This window comes from Mastigoproctus giganteus, chromosome 3 (genome assembly GCF_048544385.1).
Source record: "Mastigoproctus giganteus isolate SK-2022 chromosome 3, ASM4854438v1, whole genome shotgun sequence".
NCBI classification, from domain to species: Eukaryota; Metazoa; Arthropoda; class Arachnida; order Uropygi; family Thelyphonidae; genus Mastigoproctus; species Mastigoproctus giganteus.
The window spans coordinates 214,383,729-214,405,105 of NC_143577.1; the positions used below are offsets into that span (position 1 = coordinate 214,383,729).

General features: G+C 38.3%; 1 protein-coding gene across 1 annotated transcript in view; it reads right to left on the reverse strand.

Annotated features, from left to right (window-relative positions):
• Window positions 1-21,377, reverse strand: part of PIG-A (phosphatidylinositol glycan anchor biosynthesis class A) — a 145,897-nt gene that overhangs the window by 64,883 nt on the left and 59,637 nt on the right. The window contains exons 6-8 of the mRNA XM_090370858.1: window positions 21,063-21,178; window positions 10,890-10,997; window positions 3,984-4,090 (exon numbers count right to left, since the gene is read on the reverse strand). Of these exons, the coding sequence (XP_090226984.1) occupies window positions 3,984-4,090; window positions 10,890-10,997; window positions 21,063-21,178 (331 nt within the window). The remainder of the gene's footprint in view (window positions 1-3,983; window positions 4,091-10,889; window positions 10,998-21,062; window positions 21,179-21,377) is intronic.

The window sequence follows — 21,377 nt, forward strand, 5'->3', positions numbered from 1 at the left end:
CCCACCTAACAATGCCTTGATAGCATTGGCAAATAGAGCAATACCTCGGTTAGCATGGTTTTCACTTTAACACGGTTTTCAATTAAGTTTAAGTGGAAAATTTACTGTACATATTAAAACTCATTCAATAGCCTAGACACATACTCTACATATATGCTGCTACATTATCATAGGCTAGGTATGCTTACATATATGCTGTGGTGCTAACTCTATTGTCTCACATGCACATGTGCCAATAGCAACATGCAACAGTGTCCAGTATCCTTAATTCCATCCTGCCGTGATAGCTTTTCACACTTTCCATTTCACAATATATTTTTTACCTCTTTAAATATGATCAAAAATATATCTGCATCTTGGCTAGAAATCACTGCCAAAAACATGTGTTCTGTTTGGCAGCATGTTTCACCCCATTTGGCAAATGATTTCACTGGTTTTGAATCGCAAGTTCAGGCAAATCACGAAGACATTGCGAAGATCGGAAAAGACTCGGGATTCGAAATTTGGACACTGCCAATGTATATGACTGCACTGACTTGCATGGAAATGACTTAGATGACAACTTTCCTTGAAATTGGTGAGCAAACTGCATATGAAGAAGAGGAAAACAATTCTGAAGTGGCACCAAAAGAATTTTCAACAGAAGAATTGGAGAAAGTTTTTCAGGGGGATTGGACACGGCCTGCAAGGTGATTATGAATGGAGATCTGAATTTTGAATATAGTATCAAGATAAGGCAAATTTTACAAGATGGGATTCGATGCTAGAAAGACTTGTATGCCGAAAAAAAGAAGAGATGGCTTCAGACTTCATTATTGAAATACCAAAATAAACAATAAAGCTTTTTTCTCATCTTTCATGATGTTACCATTTCATTAATAAAATTTTTGCAATATTTTTTATTTCAAATCCTTTTAATTGGCTATCAAGCGCAAATTGTTTATAAATTTATTATAATTTGTTTATAGACTGTGTCTCTGGTATGCATTCAATTAAAACCCATTATAATAAATAAATAAATTTTTCTGTTTATACTCCGGGACGACCAAACGGTCAGAGGAGTTCACAAGACAGACAGAATACAAGAAACAGCACCGTATTTAGCAGTCACAGGCTTGAACCCCGGTCACTCAAGGTACGTGTACTTATGCACCCATGCGCCTGACCACTTGGCTACGGCGGCCCTCAATCAGTATGGTTTCACATAACACGGAACAGTTTCAGTACCAATTATCAGTGCAATGTGGGGTATTGCTGTATTCTTGCACCCTTTCTATTTAAGTATGTCCCATCCCTTTAGAAGCAGTCTCTCCTGTTAACAAGCACAGACCATACTGAGAAAAATTTTACACAATGAGCCTTGCACAATCTTTCCAGGGCTGAACTGACTGACAATGCTCCCATCATATACTCCCTCTTATCTTGTCTGGGCAGAATTGCAGAATTTGACAAACTGTCTCCTTATTCATATCCAACTCATCAGCCATAGTTCTGAAGGTCAAACTGTAATCTTTTGCCATAATTCCTTGAAGTTTTGTAGCGCTGTCCTCATTTCGAGAGGTTGATACCAACTTCCAGGAACATCACAAATATCCTCATATCCATCTTTGAACCACTTATATGATTCGAACACATTGGTATGGCAATGTTTCATCACTATAAACAGTTTTTAAGATTTTATGTTTCTGTTACATGCTTTCCTAGTTTAAAGTAAAATCTGGTATTCATTCATTACTCCATTGCAAAATCATGACATGGAACATTACATTATGACATTACAAAATAATGACATGGAGGGAAACTTTCTTTCAAAACAAGTAAGTGGCAAAATATACTTCATATACATTCAGAGTTATTATAGCAGATTTTTACAACTTAAAAAAATTTTGAGGCAACAACATGCAGCAGAATAGTATTTTATGCATGTAAGTAAAGGAAATGAAATATTTTTCAGTGATTCGTTCATTTTACACTTGAAATGGTGCTCTATTCCCATTTTATATTGCTGGAGCTGTCAAACAGCAACTGCAACACTGACAAAGTAACACTGGCAAAGAAAGCATGCTGTGTGCTTTGGCCCCACAAAATGCACACAGTTACATCAGGTGAGGTTATATATGGGGGCACATTCAGGGATTCTCCATCAACTGTGATTTATTCATGTAGATCACAAAGATGCTTATATAAAGGTTCCAGTTGATTGAAGAAAGTGAAGAACACTGATGAAAGTTTCCTTCAAAGTACATACTAATAACATTAAAAGCAAGCATCATTGTTCCTTAGCCAACTACAGAAACTTGAAGGAATGCATTTTAATGAAACTACAAATTTCAAATGCTCCAAGCAGCCACATGAGAGGTACTATCAGTTTGCATTGATATTATGGATTGGATCGATTGCAAAGATGATATGCTTTCAAACACTGAACTTAGCAGATATAGTAACAATTCACTTAGCAGATATAGTAACAATTCACTTATCAGGAAAATGGAATCAACCTACCATCCTTATGTTTTGTGATGATCAATGTTAGTATTAAACATATTAGGGTTGTTGTTATTTGGTTTTTAGGAGCATTAGCAACTAAGGCCATATTGCTCCGGGAATATGCGGTGTTCATTCCCTGGCCTTTCCGCATCTTCCGTTATTTGGTGGTGACGGGCTCGAACCCCGGTCTAATCAAGAAGCGTGTGCTATGCACTGCTGCTCCTTCCCACCTGGCTACGGAGGCGCCACACACATACACACATTAGGGACAAATGTGTTTTCTGGTTGTTGAATTTGGAAGATACATAGCCCATTCTTCTTTTTTTTTTTTTTCATAACTCAAGGAGTAATAGTAGTAATGGAGGCATGTGATGCAAGAAAGCAAGCATATGAGCTTATGTAGCATCAGCCCAAAAAAAAAAAAAATTCACACATCTATTCCCTCTAAAAGTTTGCCCAGTTCCTCACTGAATTTATTTAAGCTATCAACTTCCACAACAGCAGATGGAATTTTGTTCCAGCAATTAACCACCCGCTGGCTAAAGGCAAATTTCCGCACATTTGTTCTACAACTGTCTTTCCTAAATTTGAATTTATGCCCCCTCAGGTTCATAATCTGAGCAAGCAGAAGAATCCCATCGGAATTCAACGTGCACAACCTATTCAAGGCCTTATATACCTCAATCAGATCACCTCACAGGTGCCTAGTCTCCAGCCGCTGCAATTTTCAGAACTTTAGCCGGTCTTGGTAAGAGGACCCATTTATACACACTCAAGCAACTCAACATCCTTCTTAAAATGAGGCCTCCAGACCTGTACACGATACTCAAGGCATGGTCTGACCATTGCCTTATACAAAGGAATAATCACCTTTTCATTACTAGCAAAATTCCTATATATCATTGACAATACCCCATGTCCTGCTCTGGCAGCCTGTCTGCATTGCTCAGAAAAACCATATATGATTGCACAATTAATCCCAGATCTTTTTCATTTTCTACCACCCTAAATGTAGTACCACACAGTTGTATCAAGGTCCTCAAAGACTACCAAATGTCACCACCGCTTTTTTTTTTTTTTTTTTTGTTGTACAGATATGTAACAGATTGAGCTTGTATTCCTCTCTCTCTCTCTCTCATAATATTAATTATGAAAGAGTGCATATCTGCAACAGTTCATAAAGAAATTTTATGAAGTGTTTATGTTCATGAAGGGTTGAAATATTGCCAATGGGGCCCTGTATTAAATTAACTCACAGCTCTATTCTGATGTGTTAAACACTGTACTGCTACACCTGGTTGTCTCACACATCTTTTAAGTTGTAAAATTCTTGTGGTTTCTTTTTTTTATGAAAACCCAAAACACGAGAGGTATTAGAACCAAAATAATACTTAGTACAGTGCTTGGGTTGGAGGTCGTAATAAACCTCTATTTTAATATCACATAGATGCATATTTTTTTAATAAGTTAAAACTAATTTATACCTAACTACTTACATCTCTTACATTATCATGTTCTACATGTCCCAACAAAGTTACTCTTTCCTGCAATTGATGATGTTCTCTAACTTCTTCTAAAACAATTCTTTTGGGACCGTCTCCTCCTGAAACAATCATTATTATATTATATTATAGGACTTGTATTATCATTTTTATATACCCTTAACTTATCTAAAGATTAGTTTGGCAAAATAACAGAGTTTAAGGTTTTCTGTTGCATTTTTTTGCTCTTTCTGTACTACAAACAAGTATAGTTGATTAACTGATATTACTTATTGCTCTGAATGCTTTTATTTATTTATATATTTTAACTGGCAACCCAAAAATAGTTGCTGAAGAATAGAGAGCTCTACTACTGTGAATAGATTAAGCAGCCAGAAGAACTTTTTATTAGTGATGGTATGGAGTAGAATTTCCACTTCATTCCCTAAAAATATATTTAATTTTAAAAAATTTCTGATTCTTCTATACCTTTTGGTACATTTCAAGAAAATTCCAAATGATATGTCAGCAGCAACAACTACACTTAAGTTCTTCTGGTATGAGTTTTTTTGGGGTGGGTCTTCACATCACTCCAAGAATTCTTAACTCTGTCAAAAAGACTTAAGAAATCTTTATTGCAATAATAATGATAATAATAATGATACAATTCGATAGATTGCAATGTTGCCCTTCACGGCCACCAGGCCAGGGGTTAACAGTAATAATACAGTATAAATAGGAACATTGATATATAAAACATAGGAAATGCATATGCGGAAGTACAATTCCAAACTCCAAGTATCGTACAGTTATTTACAATACAATATATAAAGAAGATATTGGCGGAAACAGATAATTTCATATACATATAGTAGTATAAACAGGCAACGTTCTTTGCGCTGAACAGAAGTAGTTAGTCCATCATTACTAACTGTCATACTGAAGAGTTAGTATGCTGTCTTCACATCAGGTGTTATTGATGGCTTGCAGCATTAAGACGAGCTTCGAGGAGAAGGATCAGGGACAGGGAAGTACAATTCAAGGATGCGACATTTGTATTCCCTGTCAGAAGCGAACTTGTTAAGGTCAGCATCCAAGGACTGGGCACACGAAAGTAGCTGAAAAGGCAGAAACCTATCAGATAGGTGGAGACGGCTGTGATAGTATAGTGTATAGTGTGTTCGTGTCTAACGGCACCAGGGGTTTCCCCCATCTCCGCGTTGCTTTCATTGTAGGTGTACCAGTTCACTGGGAAGGCCAGAGATTTAAAAGTGTATGGATTTTGTAAGTGTAGTGTTGTGTTTCGTTGTTCTTCTGGCCATTTAGCTGCTAGACCCCTGCTCGGGCCCAACGTTGTCCACACTATGCCTCGGGGAGGCAGACCAGGTACCCAGTAATTTTGCGTTTTCACTCTGGCAGGTGAAAACGCAAAATTACTGGGTACCTGGTCTGCCTCCCCGAGGCATAGTGTGGACAACGTTGGGCCCGAGCAGGGGTCTAGCAGCTAAATGGCCAGAAGAACAACGAAACACAACACTACACTTACAAAATCCATACACTTTTAAATCTCTGGCCTTCCCAGTGAACTGGTACACCTACAATGAAAGCAACGCGGAGATGGGGGAAACCCCTGGTGCCGTTAGACACGAACACACTATACACTATACTATCACAGCCGTCTCCACCTATCTGATAGGTTTCTGCCTTTTCAGCTACTTTCGTGTGCCCAGTGATGTGGGCATAGTTGGAGTCGCTCTGAGGGAAGACTGAGGGATTCTCCATGAGCACAGGTCCCAGAATGATGGTGCCGAAATCTCGCCAACCATCATTTTGATAGTCGTGGTAAGACGTTTCACCCAAATCAGCGTGGGGAGCCTGTGAATCTGAATCAAGCTGGCCATTTCAGTTGTCCTTAGCTGTGGGGGAAGTTTTTGTTTGTTTATGGCCCATTTTAAGAGCCAGTACTCAGCAGAAAAAAGTGGCCTGATTGTGCTAGTGGCAGCTGATGCCCATATCTCTGCAGCATATAAAAGCGGAGAGTATACAGTGTTTTATATATTTTCTAGTAGTTGTGACTTCATTTATATAATGTAGATGCTGTTTGGCAATCCATCGGAGTCGAGCTGCCAGGGTGAGGAGCTTGTCTATATGGTAACTGAAGCAGAGCTTAGGATCAAACACAACCCCGAGATCAGTATGCTTATTGACGATGGGAATTGGAGAATTACACAGAATGGGCTGAATATAAGAAGGCGTTTTCTTTAAAGAGAATATCATAAATTCAGATTTCTCTGGGTTTATTTTTAATCCGAACTGGTTGAGGTAGTTTTCAATTTCAGTCAGTGTAGTATTAATTGATCCTGTTATCATGAGAAGATCATCGTATGGAGAAGTCGGTGTGAGGAGCTTTATATCATCTGCATAACATAAGATATCATACCTGGACTCAACAAGTGGAGAGATAAGTGCTGTGAACAAGAGCCCAGATAAGACACCACCCTGTGGCACGCCTGAAGAGATACTTCGCTCATATATGTGCCCATGGACAATAAGCTGGATTATTCTGTTTCGAAGGAGTGACGTGAGGAACTGTAGAGTATCTCCCTTGATCTGGTAGTGGTCAGAAAGTAGCTTCAGCATTGCAGGAACGTTTATAGAGTCGAAAGCTGCTTCAAGGTCTACATAGGTGACTGCAAGCTCTGCTTGGGATTCAAATGCAGAGAGGATAGAGCTGGTGGTGGCTAAGAGGTTAGTCACAGTGGATCTATGAGGAAGGGAGTAATGGATTTGAGGATGCTGATGTGGAAGAAGTTGTTTAGTTAGAACGGGGAGAAGTACCTTCTCAAGGAGCTTTAGAAGACTTGAGGCATTGGAGATTGGCCGGTAATGCTTAAGAAGTGAAGGAGATTGAGTTTTGGGGACAGGCTTCACAAGGTAGATATTCCACTGCTGGGGAAAGAAGTGGGTTGACAAAACAGCATTAAAAATAGTTAGAAGGGGGTCCAAAATATATGGGCTGAGACATTTAATAATGAATTGGGGGATTCCATCAGCACCTGCTGTCGCAGAAGCTGATGTAGAATTAATGGCAGCAATAAGCTGTTCCCTGGAGATTGATACTGCCGACAGAGTGTCAGGCGGGATTCTGGTTGTTGGAGTATGAAGATCAGGACATTGTTCCGTGTTCGAAGCAAATCTAGATATGAAGTCAAGCCACTGGTCAGGTTCAAGATTTTGGGGGAAATCCGAAGGCCGCTCAGAGTAGGGGCATTTTCCGCTACAAAGGGTTCTATCCATATAATGCTTAATTGCTTTTGACTTCTGCTTATTAAATGTTGCGTGAGCTTTGGAGTAGGCTATCCTGTCATGGATACTGTGCGACTGCTTCCACATTTTGTGTAGATGCTGCTTTAACTTGAAGCTCATGTTAAGATGGGGAGTCCACCATGCTTTGGACCGAGGCATGATGGAAATTCTTTTTGATGCTGCAAATGTCGCAATAGTCTTAAGCCAGTTAGTCAGCAAATTCACTGCAATTTCTAGGTCACAATTTTCTAAGACTGTCCATGGGATGACAGAGGCAGCCTCAACACATTTAGAAATACTCAAAAACCTGGGACTTACTATTACTTTGGTATTAGTCAATGCTTCTTGCAGTGTAGAGGATCATTTGTGCCAGTGACATTTGCTGCTTTCTGCAATGACAAGGACTGCTTGCGTGGGTGACAAAACAAAATCAGAGACTTCATGTTTCTTGTGGTGAAATACTCAACTTTACTACCAGTAAAGTTTATAATTTTCCTTTCACTTTTTGTTAGAGCAGGTAATCTAAGTGCACTACTCATTTTATTTGATAGTTATTGTTTTAGAAAGGTGATTAGAAGAGCAGGAAAAATATATATATATGTGTTTATAAAAAATAACTACAGTAACTATAAACATACAAATTATATGGAAGGTAGTCATAACATTACTGACCAGTTAGGACATTATGCAGTGGTTGTTAATAAAGAAATTGCCATGGTGTAAGAATAACACTAATTAAACCACGTGAATTTGTTATAAAGTGAATTTTATTGTGTGCAAAAGGCTACAGTTTAAAATAAGCAAGCTATATTCCCACACAATACAACTACTTAATAATTGGTAATGTTTACAATGAATTCCATGCTGATTCCAGTTTTTATTCTTTCTTGAATACTGTACTATGCAATATTTTCCTATTCCCCATGTGAAAAACTAATTGCAAGGATATCAGTCACTTTGATAGCTTTCAACAAAATGTGATACTGATGCTATACAGTATCTCAGAGATGGACTTTTAAAGTGTTTCCAAGAACTGAAAACTACTTCTGATGCCAGATGTTTATATGATGTTTCAGGTGACCTTTTGTCTAACTGCTTACTTGATTCATTTCAGATTCTAATTAATTTATACATTATAAAAAGTGTGTGTTATCTTGTTTTCCTACCATGAAGCTCATTTATGGTTTTCTCACCAGTCATAATTTTTATAGTTTTGCTTTCCAGAAAACAGTGACATATTTGTTTAACAATGCATTCATTTTACACCGTATACAATACTATTTTTTATTTTCTCATGCTTTTGAAAGTAACATCATTATAGCATATTTTGTCCATGTATGTATTTATATTTATCAGTTAAACAAGTACTACCATTATGAACGTAATATATTTTATTTTACAGTTCTGTCATGATTGACAACTAGAACTGATGTAATATTAGTAGAAGCATGTGATACAAGAAAGCAATTTTATGTAGCATCAGCCAAAAAAAAAAAAAACACATCCATTCCCTCTAAAAGTTTGTTCAGTTGCTCCTTGAATTCATTCAAGCTATCAACTTCCACAACAATAGATGGAAGTTTGTTCTAGTAATCAACTACCCACTGGCTAAAGGCAAATTTCCACACATCTATTCTACAACTGTCTTTCCTCAATTTGAATTTATGCCCCTCAGGTTCATAATCTGAGCAAGAGGAAGAATCCCATCAGAATTGAGCCTGCTCAACCCATTCAATGCCTTATACACCTCAATCAGATTACCTCGCAGGTGCCTAGTCTCCAGATGCATTAATTTGCAGAAATAAAAGCCTTTCTTGGTAAAAAGACCCCTTCCTTCTCCTTCTCTGTACTCGCTGAAGCAACTCTGCATCCTCCCTAAAAAGAGGTCTCCAGACCTGTACACAGTATTCAAGGTATGGCCTGACCATTGCCTTATACAAAGAGATAATCACCTCCTTTTGCCTACTAGCAAAATTCCTGCATATCATTGACAATACCCCATGACCTGCTCTGGCAGCCTGTCTGCATTGCTCAGAAAACTTCATATCTGACTGCACAATTACTCCTAGGTCTTTTTCATTTTCTACCACCCTAAGTGTAGTACCACATGGTTGGTACATTTCTCTGGGGTTACTTCTACCCATATGCAGTACTTTGCATTTCTCAAATATTAAACTTCAGTTGCCACTGCTCAGCCCACCTGCCCAACTTTCCTAGATCCTGTTACAGTAGCACACTGCCATTATTGTCATTAACAATGACAATAATTAACATCCATTAACAACCCTGCCAACCTTTGTATTATCTGCAAACTTAGATATTAAGCCTGATATACCTTCATCAATATCATTTATAAATATACAAAACAACAGTGGGCCTAACACCGAACCTGGGGGACTCCACTATTAACATTAGTCCACAAAGAGCAGCATCCATTGATTATCACTCTATCTTCTCCCACTCAACCACCCTTTTACCCATTGTAGCAACTTGCCATTAATACCATACTGCTCCAATTTGTACAGTAGTCTTCAATGCGCAACAGTATCAAAAGCTTTCCTGAAATCCAAATATATGCGATATCAAAATAATTTTTTTCATCCAGTTTCTTTGTAATCACATCATAGTATCCAACAAATTTGTCAGACAAGACTTTCCCTTAACAAACACATGCTGTGTCTGAACTATTACTGTAGCCTTGTCTAGGTGATCCTGCATCACTTCTTTAACCAGTGACTCATTATTTCCCCCAGAACAGTAGTTAAACTAATGGGTCTGTAATTACTGGTGTCACCTTTTGATCCCCTTTGTGAATCAGGGATACATTTGCATATCCAAGTCTGTGGGGACCTCCTCTGATTCCAAAGATGCTCTCATAATTATGGCTAAGGGTTTACTTACTTCCTTTGCAATCTTCTTTAATATAACTGGATAGATCTCATCCACCTCAGGTGCCTTTCTTATGTTTAACTTCAACAATTTCTCTTCCACTTTGCTCTCGGTTATTACAAAATCATTAAACTCTCTGTTAGAGTTTAATAGGCTTCTGTCCTCCACTTTCCTGCAGAATTTCTCATGTGTGGATGTAGATGCAAAATACTCATTCATTTGTCAGCTATCTAAGCAGGATCATCAACAGTCGAACCATTGATATCAAGTGTCCCAATCTGATTCATATCCTTCCTTCTAGAGTTTATATAAGTAAAGAAATCCATGGTGTTTTTCTTAGAATCGTTTGCCAAAGATTTCTTGTAATATGCCTTTGCCTGCCTAACCTCATTTGTGACTTGATTACAGACTAGCTTATATCTACCATAGGCTTGTGTTGCCTGATAATTTATGTGGTTTCAACTACACTGATATGCTCCCCCATCACTATAAAGCAAAGTGTATGAAAAAGTATTTCAAGATAAGGATAAAAAAAAAAAATGGAACAAATGAAATGAAAATCACTAGGTAAAAAAAAAAAGAGTTCATACTGCAGATTTAGAAGAAGCACAGTTCCTATGAATCTTTGCTTAGCATGAAATATTTTATAAATAATAAAATCACTATTTTTTTAACAATATTTTTAAAATATTTCTAAATAAACTGATGAATTTTAATATTTCTTACCAATCAGAAAACATACATTCGGATGAGCTGCACAAATAATGGGGATTACTCCAGCCAATAAGTCCACTCCTTTACGATACACTAATCTGCTCACCACAACTATTGTCACTAGAATATTGCATTAAACAAATTATGATAATTTTAACAAATTATCATAATTTGTTAAAATGATCAAAAATAGCAAATAATATTATCTTCTGATATATGTAATATAAATGAAAACATATATTCAGGAAAATAAACAAGTTGAATGGAATAATAGACATTTAAACAGTAACTGCAAGAACTGTTGATAGTAAAAGCATATTTATACTTTGTGGGAATAGTAAGTTTGTCATTTTACAGCCATATTCCATTGGTGTTAAAAGGAATATTTTATATCATTTTTCGAGACGACTGACTTAGTAAGTCTCTAACAGAGGTTATTACAAAGCTTTTCACCTGGAAAACTAGATTTTTCTTTCTGCTGATAGTGTATAGTATGTTTAGGGTCTAACGGCACCGGGGGTTTCCTTTGTCTCTGCATAGCATACATTGTTGTGTGATACAGAACACTGTAGAGGCCAGAGATTTAAAAGTGTATGGATATTGTAGAGTGTAGTATTGTGTACCATTTTTCATCTGACCCTTTTAGCCATTGGGCCCCTGGTGGGGCCCACAATCTTTCTGCTGATAGGCAAACTTATCTGCCAACTTAAACTTAACACTAAATAATTGCAACATAAATTTGTTTGTATGTCAGAAATATAGCCAGCTATTTTTAATTGGTATACCTAGCAGCCACTGGGGAATTACGTATAGAGATCAGAATTATGCCTAAAAATACACCAAAACTGTCCAGAACTTTTGGAAGTAGAAGTGCTCATTATCACAGCAACCCAAGACTGAATTACACAACAAGTGACCTCTTTAATGGACAAATACAACTGGGAAATTCTAACACATGCTGCATACAGTCTGGATATTAGTCCATGGAACTTAAATCAACCTCCAAAATTGAAAGCACTCCCTCTTTAAAATTTAGTTTTCATCTCTTATGGAACTTTCAGAAGTCATGATCCAAAGGATCTGACAGCTCAACCAAAACTTGTTAGATGGTATTCAAAAGCTTCTATATCAATGGCAAGCAGTGATTCACAAGTAAGTTTGTTTGTTGTTTGGTTTTTAGGAGCATTAGCAACTAAAGCCATATTGCTCTGGGATATGCGGTGGTCATTCCCTGACCTTTCCACATTCTCCGTATTTGGTGATGATGGGCTCGAATCCCAGTCTAATCAAGAAGCGTGTGCTACGCAATGCTGCTCCTTCTCACCTGGCTACAGAGGCACCACACGAGAGAATCATACGGAGAGATTGTATTAATGTATTTTGAAATAATTTATTGCATTAACATTGGCACAGGTGCATTAATTTTTTGTATCCTATGCAAATGCAGTCTAAGCATTTGTCAAGTTTCATTATTTTAACATTTGTCTTCTCACTGCAATGAAATGTAGTTTCTTGCTCTTTAGATGTAACAAAAAAAGTTTTAAATCATCTGCACAAATAACAAATTGCTTACAGTTTGCAGCCAAAAATGGACATGTGCCACTGTAATGAGGGTAAAGGACTCCTCTGGTTACATGATCTATTTCCATTAATTACTGTAACTTGTTTTCCCTGGGGAACACTGGTTGGAGTTAAAATACTTGGGGAGTTCTGAGGACGAGGTTGCCAGTGCGGACGTGCCTTTCTGCTGCTCTTCGAACAGAGAAGTTTTTTCTGCTTTATTAGTTTAAATTGACATATTAACTTATTTTCTAGAGTAGCTTATATTCCTATTACGGTACTTAAGTTTAAAGTAACTTAGATAGAGATTTTGTAGGTATTACTTAGTATCGGAAAGGGTATCAAATACACGTGTTTACCGTTCGTAAATATCCGCCATTGTTACGGGAAAATTAATCAGTAAAATCTATTAATCTTGTCGAACTTCATTGGCAATTAAATTGTACTTTTAACTTTACATATAACCACTTAGGTTACGTAACATAAATAATTAGTAAAAACAAATAATTAATACATAACTTGATACGAAAGTTATATAAAGGGATTTCGTAGATAACACTCGTTACTGAAACAAATATTTCGTAGATAACACTCGTTACTGAAACGTAAATATTTCGTAGATAACACTCGTTACTGAAACGTAAATATTTCGTAGATAACACTCGTTACTGAAACATAAATATTCCATAGATAACATTCGTTACTGAAACATAAATATTTCGTAGATAACACTCGTTAGTGAAACATAAATATAGCGTTATAACTGTGTTTGGATACAAGTTTAGGATTTAATTTTGTACAGAAATTGAAATTTTATTGAAAGTAAATCTAAATCATGACTCAAACCAGAGCAGCAAAGCAAAAGGCTCAAGCTAATGGGAATGCTGTGGCCCAGGGGAGAACTGAGGGGGGCAGTTGTCCTCTGAATCACAGCCTTTTAAGATGCACTATCTGCTCGATGTTTGCGGAGCAGTCAAGTATGGGACATGATACTGCCATGGGGGATGTCTTTGTATGTGTGCGATGCAAGGAGTGTAAGGAGATAAGGCGACAACTCAGCGTTGTTATGGGCCTATATGAGAGCTTGAAGGACAGGGTGGATGCCCTCGAAGGATTACAAGTGAGGGGCCCATCAAGCTCTCAGCTGCCCACACCAATGCCAGAGCTTGCTCTTGCTCATTGCGCAACACAATGGCAACCCCCAAGGCAGAATGCGCTGGTCCCAAAGGAACTAGTAGTTGTTGGTGACTCTATTGTCAGGGAAACGGGAAACATGCTTTGTAAAAAGGATAGGTGGAACAGGACCAGGGTATGTCTGCCAGGGGCAAAAGTTGATGACATTGTAGGGCGGATATCATCTTTTAAGGGCACAAAAGGTGATATAGTTGTACACGTTGGCACTAATGATATTAAGAGCAGGAGACCGGCGGAATTACTTGACAAGTACAGGTCATTGATGAAAAAAAAGCCGTGAATTAGGGTTGAAATTGAAAGTGTCTGCAATTCTGCCCAGACACGATAGGAGGGAGTATATCATGAGAGCCCTGTCAATCAATTCGGCCCTGGAAAGATTGTGCAGGGCTCAAGGGGTAGAATTTTTTTCAGCCTGGTCTGTACTTGTTAACAGGAGAGACTGCTTCTACAGGGATGGGATACACTTAAGTAGAAAGGGTGCAAGAATGTTTGCTGATGCTATCGAGGCAGTGTTAGGTGGGTCGGAAAACTGCTAGCTTGGGGGGAGACAAGGACTAATAGATTAACAGTAGCCACTGACAGAGGTGAAAGTGATTCTTGCACTGCTTCTACTGGAATGAGCCGCAGCCTGGAAAATAAGATGCAGGATATTTCAGAGACTGCTGGGAATCATTGGGATAGAAGTAAACACATGGGTTGTGTTAGGGTAGCTAAGAAAAAGAACAGGTGCATGTATACTTGTGTGTACACCAATGCTAGGAGTTTAGTAAATAAATTTGATGAATTTGAGGTATTGCTCAAAACATCAAAGGCAGATATTGTGGGGATTTCAGAGACGTGGTGTCACACAGATATAAGGAATGCAGAACTGGAATTTGGGGAGTACAATGTCTACAGAAAGGATAGACAGGATAGGAAGGGAGGAGGGGTTATGCTATTAGTTAAAAAACACATAAAATCCAAGGAAGTGAAGCCAGTCGACATCGCTGGACAGTGCAGTGTCGAGTCAGTTTGGTGTGACATAAGCATTGGGAGATCAAAATTGAGAGTAGGAGTGTGCTATAGGCCTAATGACTCTGATGAGTGTAATAAGAAACTGTTCGGAGAAATAGAGTGGGCCAGTAAATCAGAGAGTCTTATAATGGGGGATTTTAATTTCCCAGATATTGACTGGAATTTGGGGGCTGGTCACTCACACAGTAGCAAGGCTTTTGTGAATTTATTGGATGATTGTTTTCTACGTCAGCATGTTCGGGAGGCAACTAGAGGGAGTAATACTCTTGATTTGATTATCAGTAATGATTCTTCATGCATTAAGAATCTGCAGATAAATGAATCACTAGGTGGCAGTGATCACAGTGTGCTGAAGTGGGAGTTACTCAAAGAGATAACTACCATTAGGGGTAAAGGGAAGGGGTATTGCTTTCGTAAAGGCGACTACATTGGACTGAGACAGTATTTAAATTCTATACAGTGGGATCAACTGATGATATTGCCAACAGCAAATTCAAAATGGGAAGCATTCAAAGAACTTATCTTGGAAGCTACTAGGCTTTACATACCAACTAAGAAATATTGTTCAAGGTTTAGGCCTAAATGGATGTCAGATGAACTAATGAGGCATATGGCAGAGAAGAAAAATGCATGGGATACATACAAATTAACACGTGACACAGACGCCTATGATAGATACAAGTTGATCTGTAATCAAGTTACAAAGGAGGTTAGGCTGGCGAAGGCAGATTACGAGAGATCCTTGGCAAGGGATGCGAAGAAAAACAGCAAAGAGTTCTTTACTTATGTAAACTCTAGAAGGAAGGGGATGAATCAGAGTGGTCCACTTGAGATCGATGGGTCAACTGTTGATGACCCTGCTCAGGTAGCTAACAAACTAAATGAATATTTTTCATCGACATTCACACATGAGGAGTTATTCAGCGAGGGGAATGCCAGAGGTGTATTCAACTCTAGCAGTAAGCTAGAGAATCTTGTAATAACTGAGAGCAAAGTGGAGGAGAAATTGTTGAAGATAAACACCTGAAGATAAACACCAGAAAAATTCCTGTATATCATTGACAATACTCCATGGGCTGCAAGAGTAGCTCATGGAGTATTGTCAATGATATACAGGAATTTTTCCAGCAGGGACAAGGAGGTGATTATTCCATTGTATAAGGCAATGGTCAGGCCACACCTAGAGTACTGTATACAGGTCTGGAGGCCTCATTTCAAGAAGGATGTAGAGCTGCTGGAACGAGTACAGAGAAGGGCAACAAGATTAGTGAATGGAACAAAGGGGTGCTCTTACGAGGAAAGGCTTAAGTTTTGCAAATTACAGTGTCTGGAGACTAGGCACCAGCGAGGTGATCTGATAGAGGTGTATAAAGCCTTGAATGGTTTAAGCATGCTCAATGCTGATGGGATTCTTCCTCTAGCTCAGAAAAATCACCTGAGAGGGCATAAATTCAAATTGAGGAAAGACAGATGTAGGATAGACGTGCGGAAATTTGCCTTTAGCCAGCGGGTGGTCGGTTGGTGGAACAGACTGCCATCCCTTGTGGTGGAGGTTGATAGCCTAAATAAGTTTAAGGCTCAGCTGGACAGGTATTTTGAATGAACAGAGGGGTGAAGTGGAAGTGGGTTTTTTTTTTTTTTTTTTTCGGCTGATGCTGCATAAGCTTGCTTTCTTGCATCGAATGCCTCTACTAATGCTAATGCTAATGCTAACACAAGAAAGGCACCTGGGGTGGATGGGATCTATCCAGTTATATTAAAGGAGGCAGCAAAGGAAGTAAGCAAACCCTTAGCCATAATTATGAGAGCTTCCTTGGACTCAGGGAAGGTACTCATGGACTGGAGATGTGCAAATGTGACCCCAATTCACAAAGGGGATCAAAGGCTGACACAAGTAATTATAGACCTGTGAGTTTAACTTCTTTTCCTGGAAAATTAATGGAGGCACTGGTTAAAGAAGCACTGCAGGATCATCTAGACAAGACTTCAGTTATAGCTAGGACACAGCATGGTTTTGTTAAGGGTAAGTCTTGCCTGACCAATTTGATTGGATACTATGATGCAGTCACAAAAGAACTGGATGCAGGGAATAACTTTGATATTATATACTTGGATCTTAGAAAGGCTTTTGATACTGTTGCACATGGAAGACTGCTGCACAAATTGGAGCAGTGTGGCATTGGAGGCAAATTGCTGCTATGGATAAAGGGATGGTTGAGGGAGAGAAGACAGAGAGTGGTAATCAATGGACACTGCTCATCGTGGACTAATGTTATTAGTGGAGTCCCTCAGGGTTCAGTGTTGGGTCCTTTATTGTTTTCTGTATTTATAAATGATATTGATGATGGTATATCAGGCTTAATGTCCAAGTTTGCAGACGAGACGAAGGTTGGCAGGGTTGTCAAGGACACTACTGACACTATGCTGCTGCAACAGGATCTGGAAAGGTTGAGCAGATGGGCTTCGAGGTGGCAAATGAAGTTTAACATTGACAAATGTTAAACTTCATTTGCCACCTGCCAACCCCAGAGCAACGTATCAACTGTGTGGTACTACACTGACAGTGGTAGAGAGTGAAAGGGACCTGGGGGTGGTTGTGCAGGCAGATATGAAGTTCTCTGAGCATTGCAGATGGGCTGCAAGAGTAGCTCATGGTGTATTGTCATGGTGTATTGATATATAGGAATTTTTCTAGCAGGGATAAGGAGGTGATTATTCCCTTGTATAAAGCAATGGTCAGGCCACACCTAGAGTACTGTATACAGGCCTGGAGGCCTCATTTCAAGAAGGATGTAGAGCTGCTGGAACGAGTACAGAGAAGGGCAACTAGATTGGTGAATGGGACAAAGGGGTGCTCTTACGAAGAAAGGCTTAAGTTTTGCGAATTACAGTGTCTGGAAACTAGGCACCAGCGAGGTGATCTGATAGAGGTGTACAAAGCCTTGAATGGTTTGAGCATGCTCAATGCTGATGGGATTCTTCCTCCTGCTCAGAATAATCACCTGAGAGGGCATAAATTCAAATTGAGGAAAGACAGATGTAGGATAGATGTGCGGAAATTTGCCTTTAGCCAGCGGGTGGTTGGTAGGTGGAACAGACTTCCATCCCTTGTCGTGGAAGTTGATAGCCTAAATAAGTTTAAGGCTCAGCTGGACAGGTATTTCGAACGAACAGCGGGGTGAAGTGGAAGTGGTTATTTTTATTTATTTATGTTACTTTTTTTTTTTTTTTGGCTGATGCTGCATAAGCTTGCTTTCTTGCATCAAATGCCTCTACTAATGCTAATGCTAATGCTGTTATACAAAAATACTCCTTCAAGACTGCCATCAATGCCTGGATAGACATCAAACAATGACAGTACATGGGAAAAAAAAAAAAAAAAAAAAAAGAAAAACTATGCCTAGCTGTTATTCATTATTAAATTTACGGTATCCATAGTAGTATTTCCATTAGATTTGTTAGCATTAATTTAATGGAACAATTGAGTGCTGCAAGTAGTCAGGTATATCCTAAAATCACTCTAACAGATGGAGTTTGTTTGTTGTTGTTTGTTGTTTGTTTGGTTTTTAGGAGCATTAGCAACTAAGGCCATATTGCTCCGGGAATATGCGGTGGTCATTCCCTGACCTTTCCGCATCCTCCGTATTTGGTGGTGACGGGCTCGAACCCCGGTCTAATCAAGAAGCGTGTGCTACGCACTGCTGCTCCTTCCCACCTGGCTACGGAGGCGCCTTGGAGTTTGTTTAGGATTGCCTTTACAAATACTTTTTGCAGGGAGCAGCCGATGGTAATATAGCTAAAGTTTTATTAAATTTAGGGCTGTTTATTTTTGGAACTGGTTTCACAGTAGTTTTTCAATGATTTCAAACAACACTGTTTTTTAATCAAGGTAAATTTTGACAAATTTTGATTTTGTAATCCTTTCACCACATGGAAACTGGTGCAGTTTATTGTAAATTGCAGCTTCAGTTCTGCAAATTAGTATCTGCAATTTCCAGTACTGAAGTCCAGTACAGTAAGAGTGCCTTTTGTTTCCTTTCACTAATCTCATTGCTCTTATCTGTACCCTTTCCAACTGATTCACATCCTTCCTAAAATGAAGCATCCAGACCTGTATGCAATATTTAAGATGACTTTAACCATTTCCTTATACAATAGAATAATCACTTCCTTGTTTCTTTTGGAAATATTCCTGTATATCATTGACAAAACTCCACAAATTTCCCTAGCAGCCTGTCTCCACTGCTCAGAAAACTTCACATCAGACTGTACAATTACCACTAGATCTCTTTTAAAGATTTTAAGTGAGAGGTTATTATAAGATATAAACTAATGTACATGTAACGAGCAATGTGGTGGGCAGACAAAATCTCTCAGTTCATGATGAAGTGCCTGTGTCTGTTCATTAAAAAAAAAGGTAAACTGCAGCCATTATCAACCCACTGCAGGATGGAAGCCTCCTCAACAATTCATGCTGAGGGACATGGATCATGATCTACCACGCTGGTCCAGTGCAGGTTGGCAGATCGACGTATTTAGCAGTCAGGGGCTTGAATCCCGGTCTACTCAAAGAGCATGTGCTACTGCAATCCCGCTCCTGACAACTCGGCTACCGAGCTCATTATCAACCTCCTACTCATAATATTTAATGACATACTTTGAGGGGAATTCTTCCCTTCTATTTTGAATGTCTACAACACAAGGCCATTGCCAAAGACCACTTCTTCCACCACAGCTAAGCATTTAAGGTCAATCTCTCGGTCCACATGTCTTCTCAAATTGTTGGAGAAAACAATAGCCACAATCTATACCAATCATAATTTATCTCATAAACTTTTGCAAATACATTATGCAATGCTGTGCAGATCAATGATTGGCAACCTTCAAATGATAACTGACCATGACATCGGTGCATCCAAAGAAAAGTTGAAGTAGTGATAACTTACATGGATTTGGAAGCAGCTTTCAACAGTGTTTGCATTCCAGCACTTCTGAAAAATCTTCAATCCTTCTATAATGTTGAAAGTGAACTACAAATTCCTAATACTGCTACTGATCAACAGAGCCATTATTGGAAATGCATCAACAGCAGTGCCACAAGAAGGTATTTTATCAGGTGTCATATTTACAGCAATCATTATCCCCTTAGCAAATAACAGGACTGAAATAATATTGTATGTGGATGATTTGGAGATGTTAACAATAATAAAACCATCTAATAATATGCAAGATACAGGTGACAATTAATACCGGTCTCACAGAAATGGAAAATTACTTCAAATTCTTTAGGGCTTCTCACTGAAGCTCAGTCTGACAGTCATTTAGTCTGTGCATGATGGCAAAATGATTAAAAGAGTTGCAAAACAATATGACCTCAAGGCGATCTTTGATACAAAGGTATGTTTTAACCACTATTTCAAAGAACTATTCCTTGAAATGAGCAAGAATCACCAGATGGCAAAACAGCACCTTCTATACATTACAGATCCAATAACAATGAAGAGATATATTCAAATCATGATCTTCCAAGGCATGTTTTTTATGGAACAGAAATTTGGGGTTCCACAATGAAAACTACACTAAAACTGCTGTATGTAGCCAAGCTTTGGTTATTGAAATGGGCCATGTAGAGGTCTCAATTGAGGTGTTTAAAACTTTGATTTGATTGCATAAGTTCAATTCTAATAGAATCCTTCCCTTTGTTAACACATGGGGGAGATAAAAATTCAAATTGAGGAAGGGTGGTTGTGGGTCAGACTGTCTGGAAATTTTGCCTTCAGCCAACAGGTGGTTGATTGTTGGATGAGAGTCACATCTGGTGTTGTGGAAGTGGATACTTTGACTAAATTCAAGGAAAATGTTGATAAACTGTAAGAAGGGATGGACAGGTGAAACGGGAAATGTTGGATTTTTTTTTTTTTTCTGATGCTGTATAAGCTTGCTTTTTGGTGGCATTTGTCACTACTAAACAAACAAACAAAGTCTAATCAGAAGTCAGTAATAAATATTGCAGTAATAAACATGCAGTTTGTTAATCTCACTTTTTACATTTTATAAGAAGTGGGTGATCTACAAAGTTTCATTCTCACCCCTCTCCATCTCAATGTTTGTTAACTGCTATTTGGGTGTTTATGCCCTGTAATTGTAGACTTTCTGTATTTTTCTCTGTATGAATTTGCAAGAGCCCTTCCTGGCCTGCTTTGTTGCCATAGATAATATAATAACTAGAGAAAGGATTTTTTTCTCCATTAAGTATACCCAAAACAAATATATAAGAAATAAGCAGGGTGAAGGAAAGATTAATATTTCTGAAATAATATCTTTATCATCAAGCATATTGTTATTTTAATTCATCTTACCATTTGCAATGTAATACTTTTATCACATACCACTGTATTGCAGTGTTTCAGTACATACCTTTTGATGGGTCTTTTTTGCTAGGATCAGGAGTAAAACTTGCAGTATCAACAGCATTAGGAATTACAGACACTAAATCAGGCCTAACTCCTGCTCTTAAAACTGTATTTTCTTTTCTGAAATTATACGCATTGTTTTACTATCACAGATTACTTGCATCACATTTTATCATACTAATTTTTCAAAGGACCTTTTGCATAACACAAAAATGCCTCCATTTAACTTGGTGTGAGTCATCATGGAACAAATAAATACATGGGATGTGTTAAGGTAACGAACAGTAAGAACAGGTGCATGTATACTTGCATGTACACC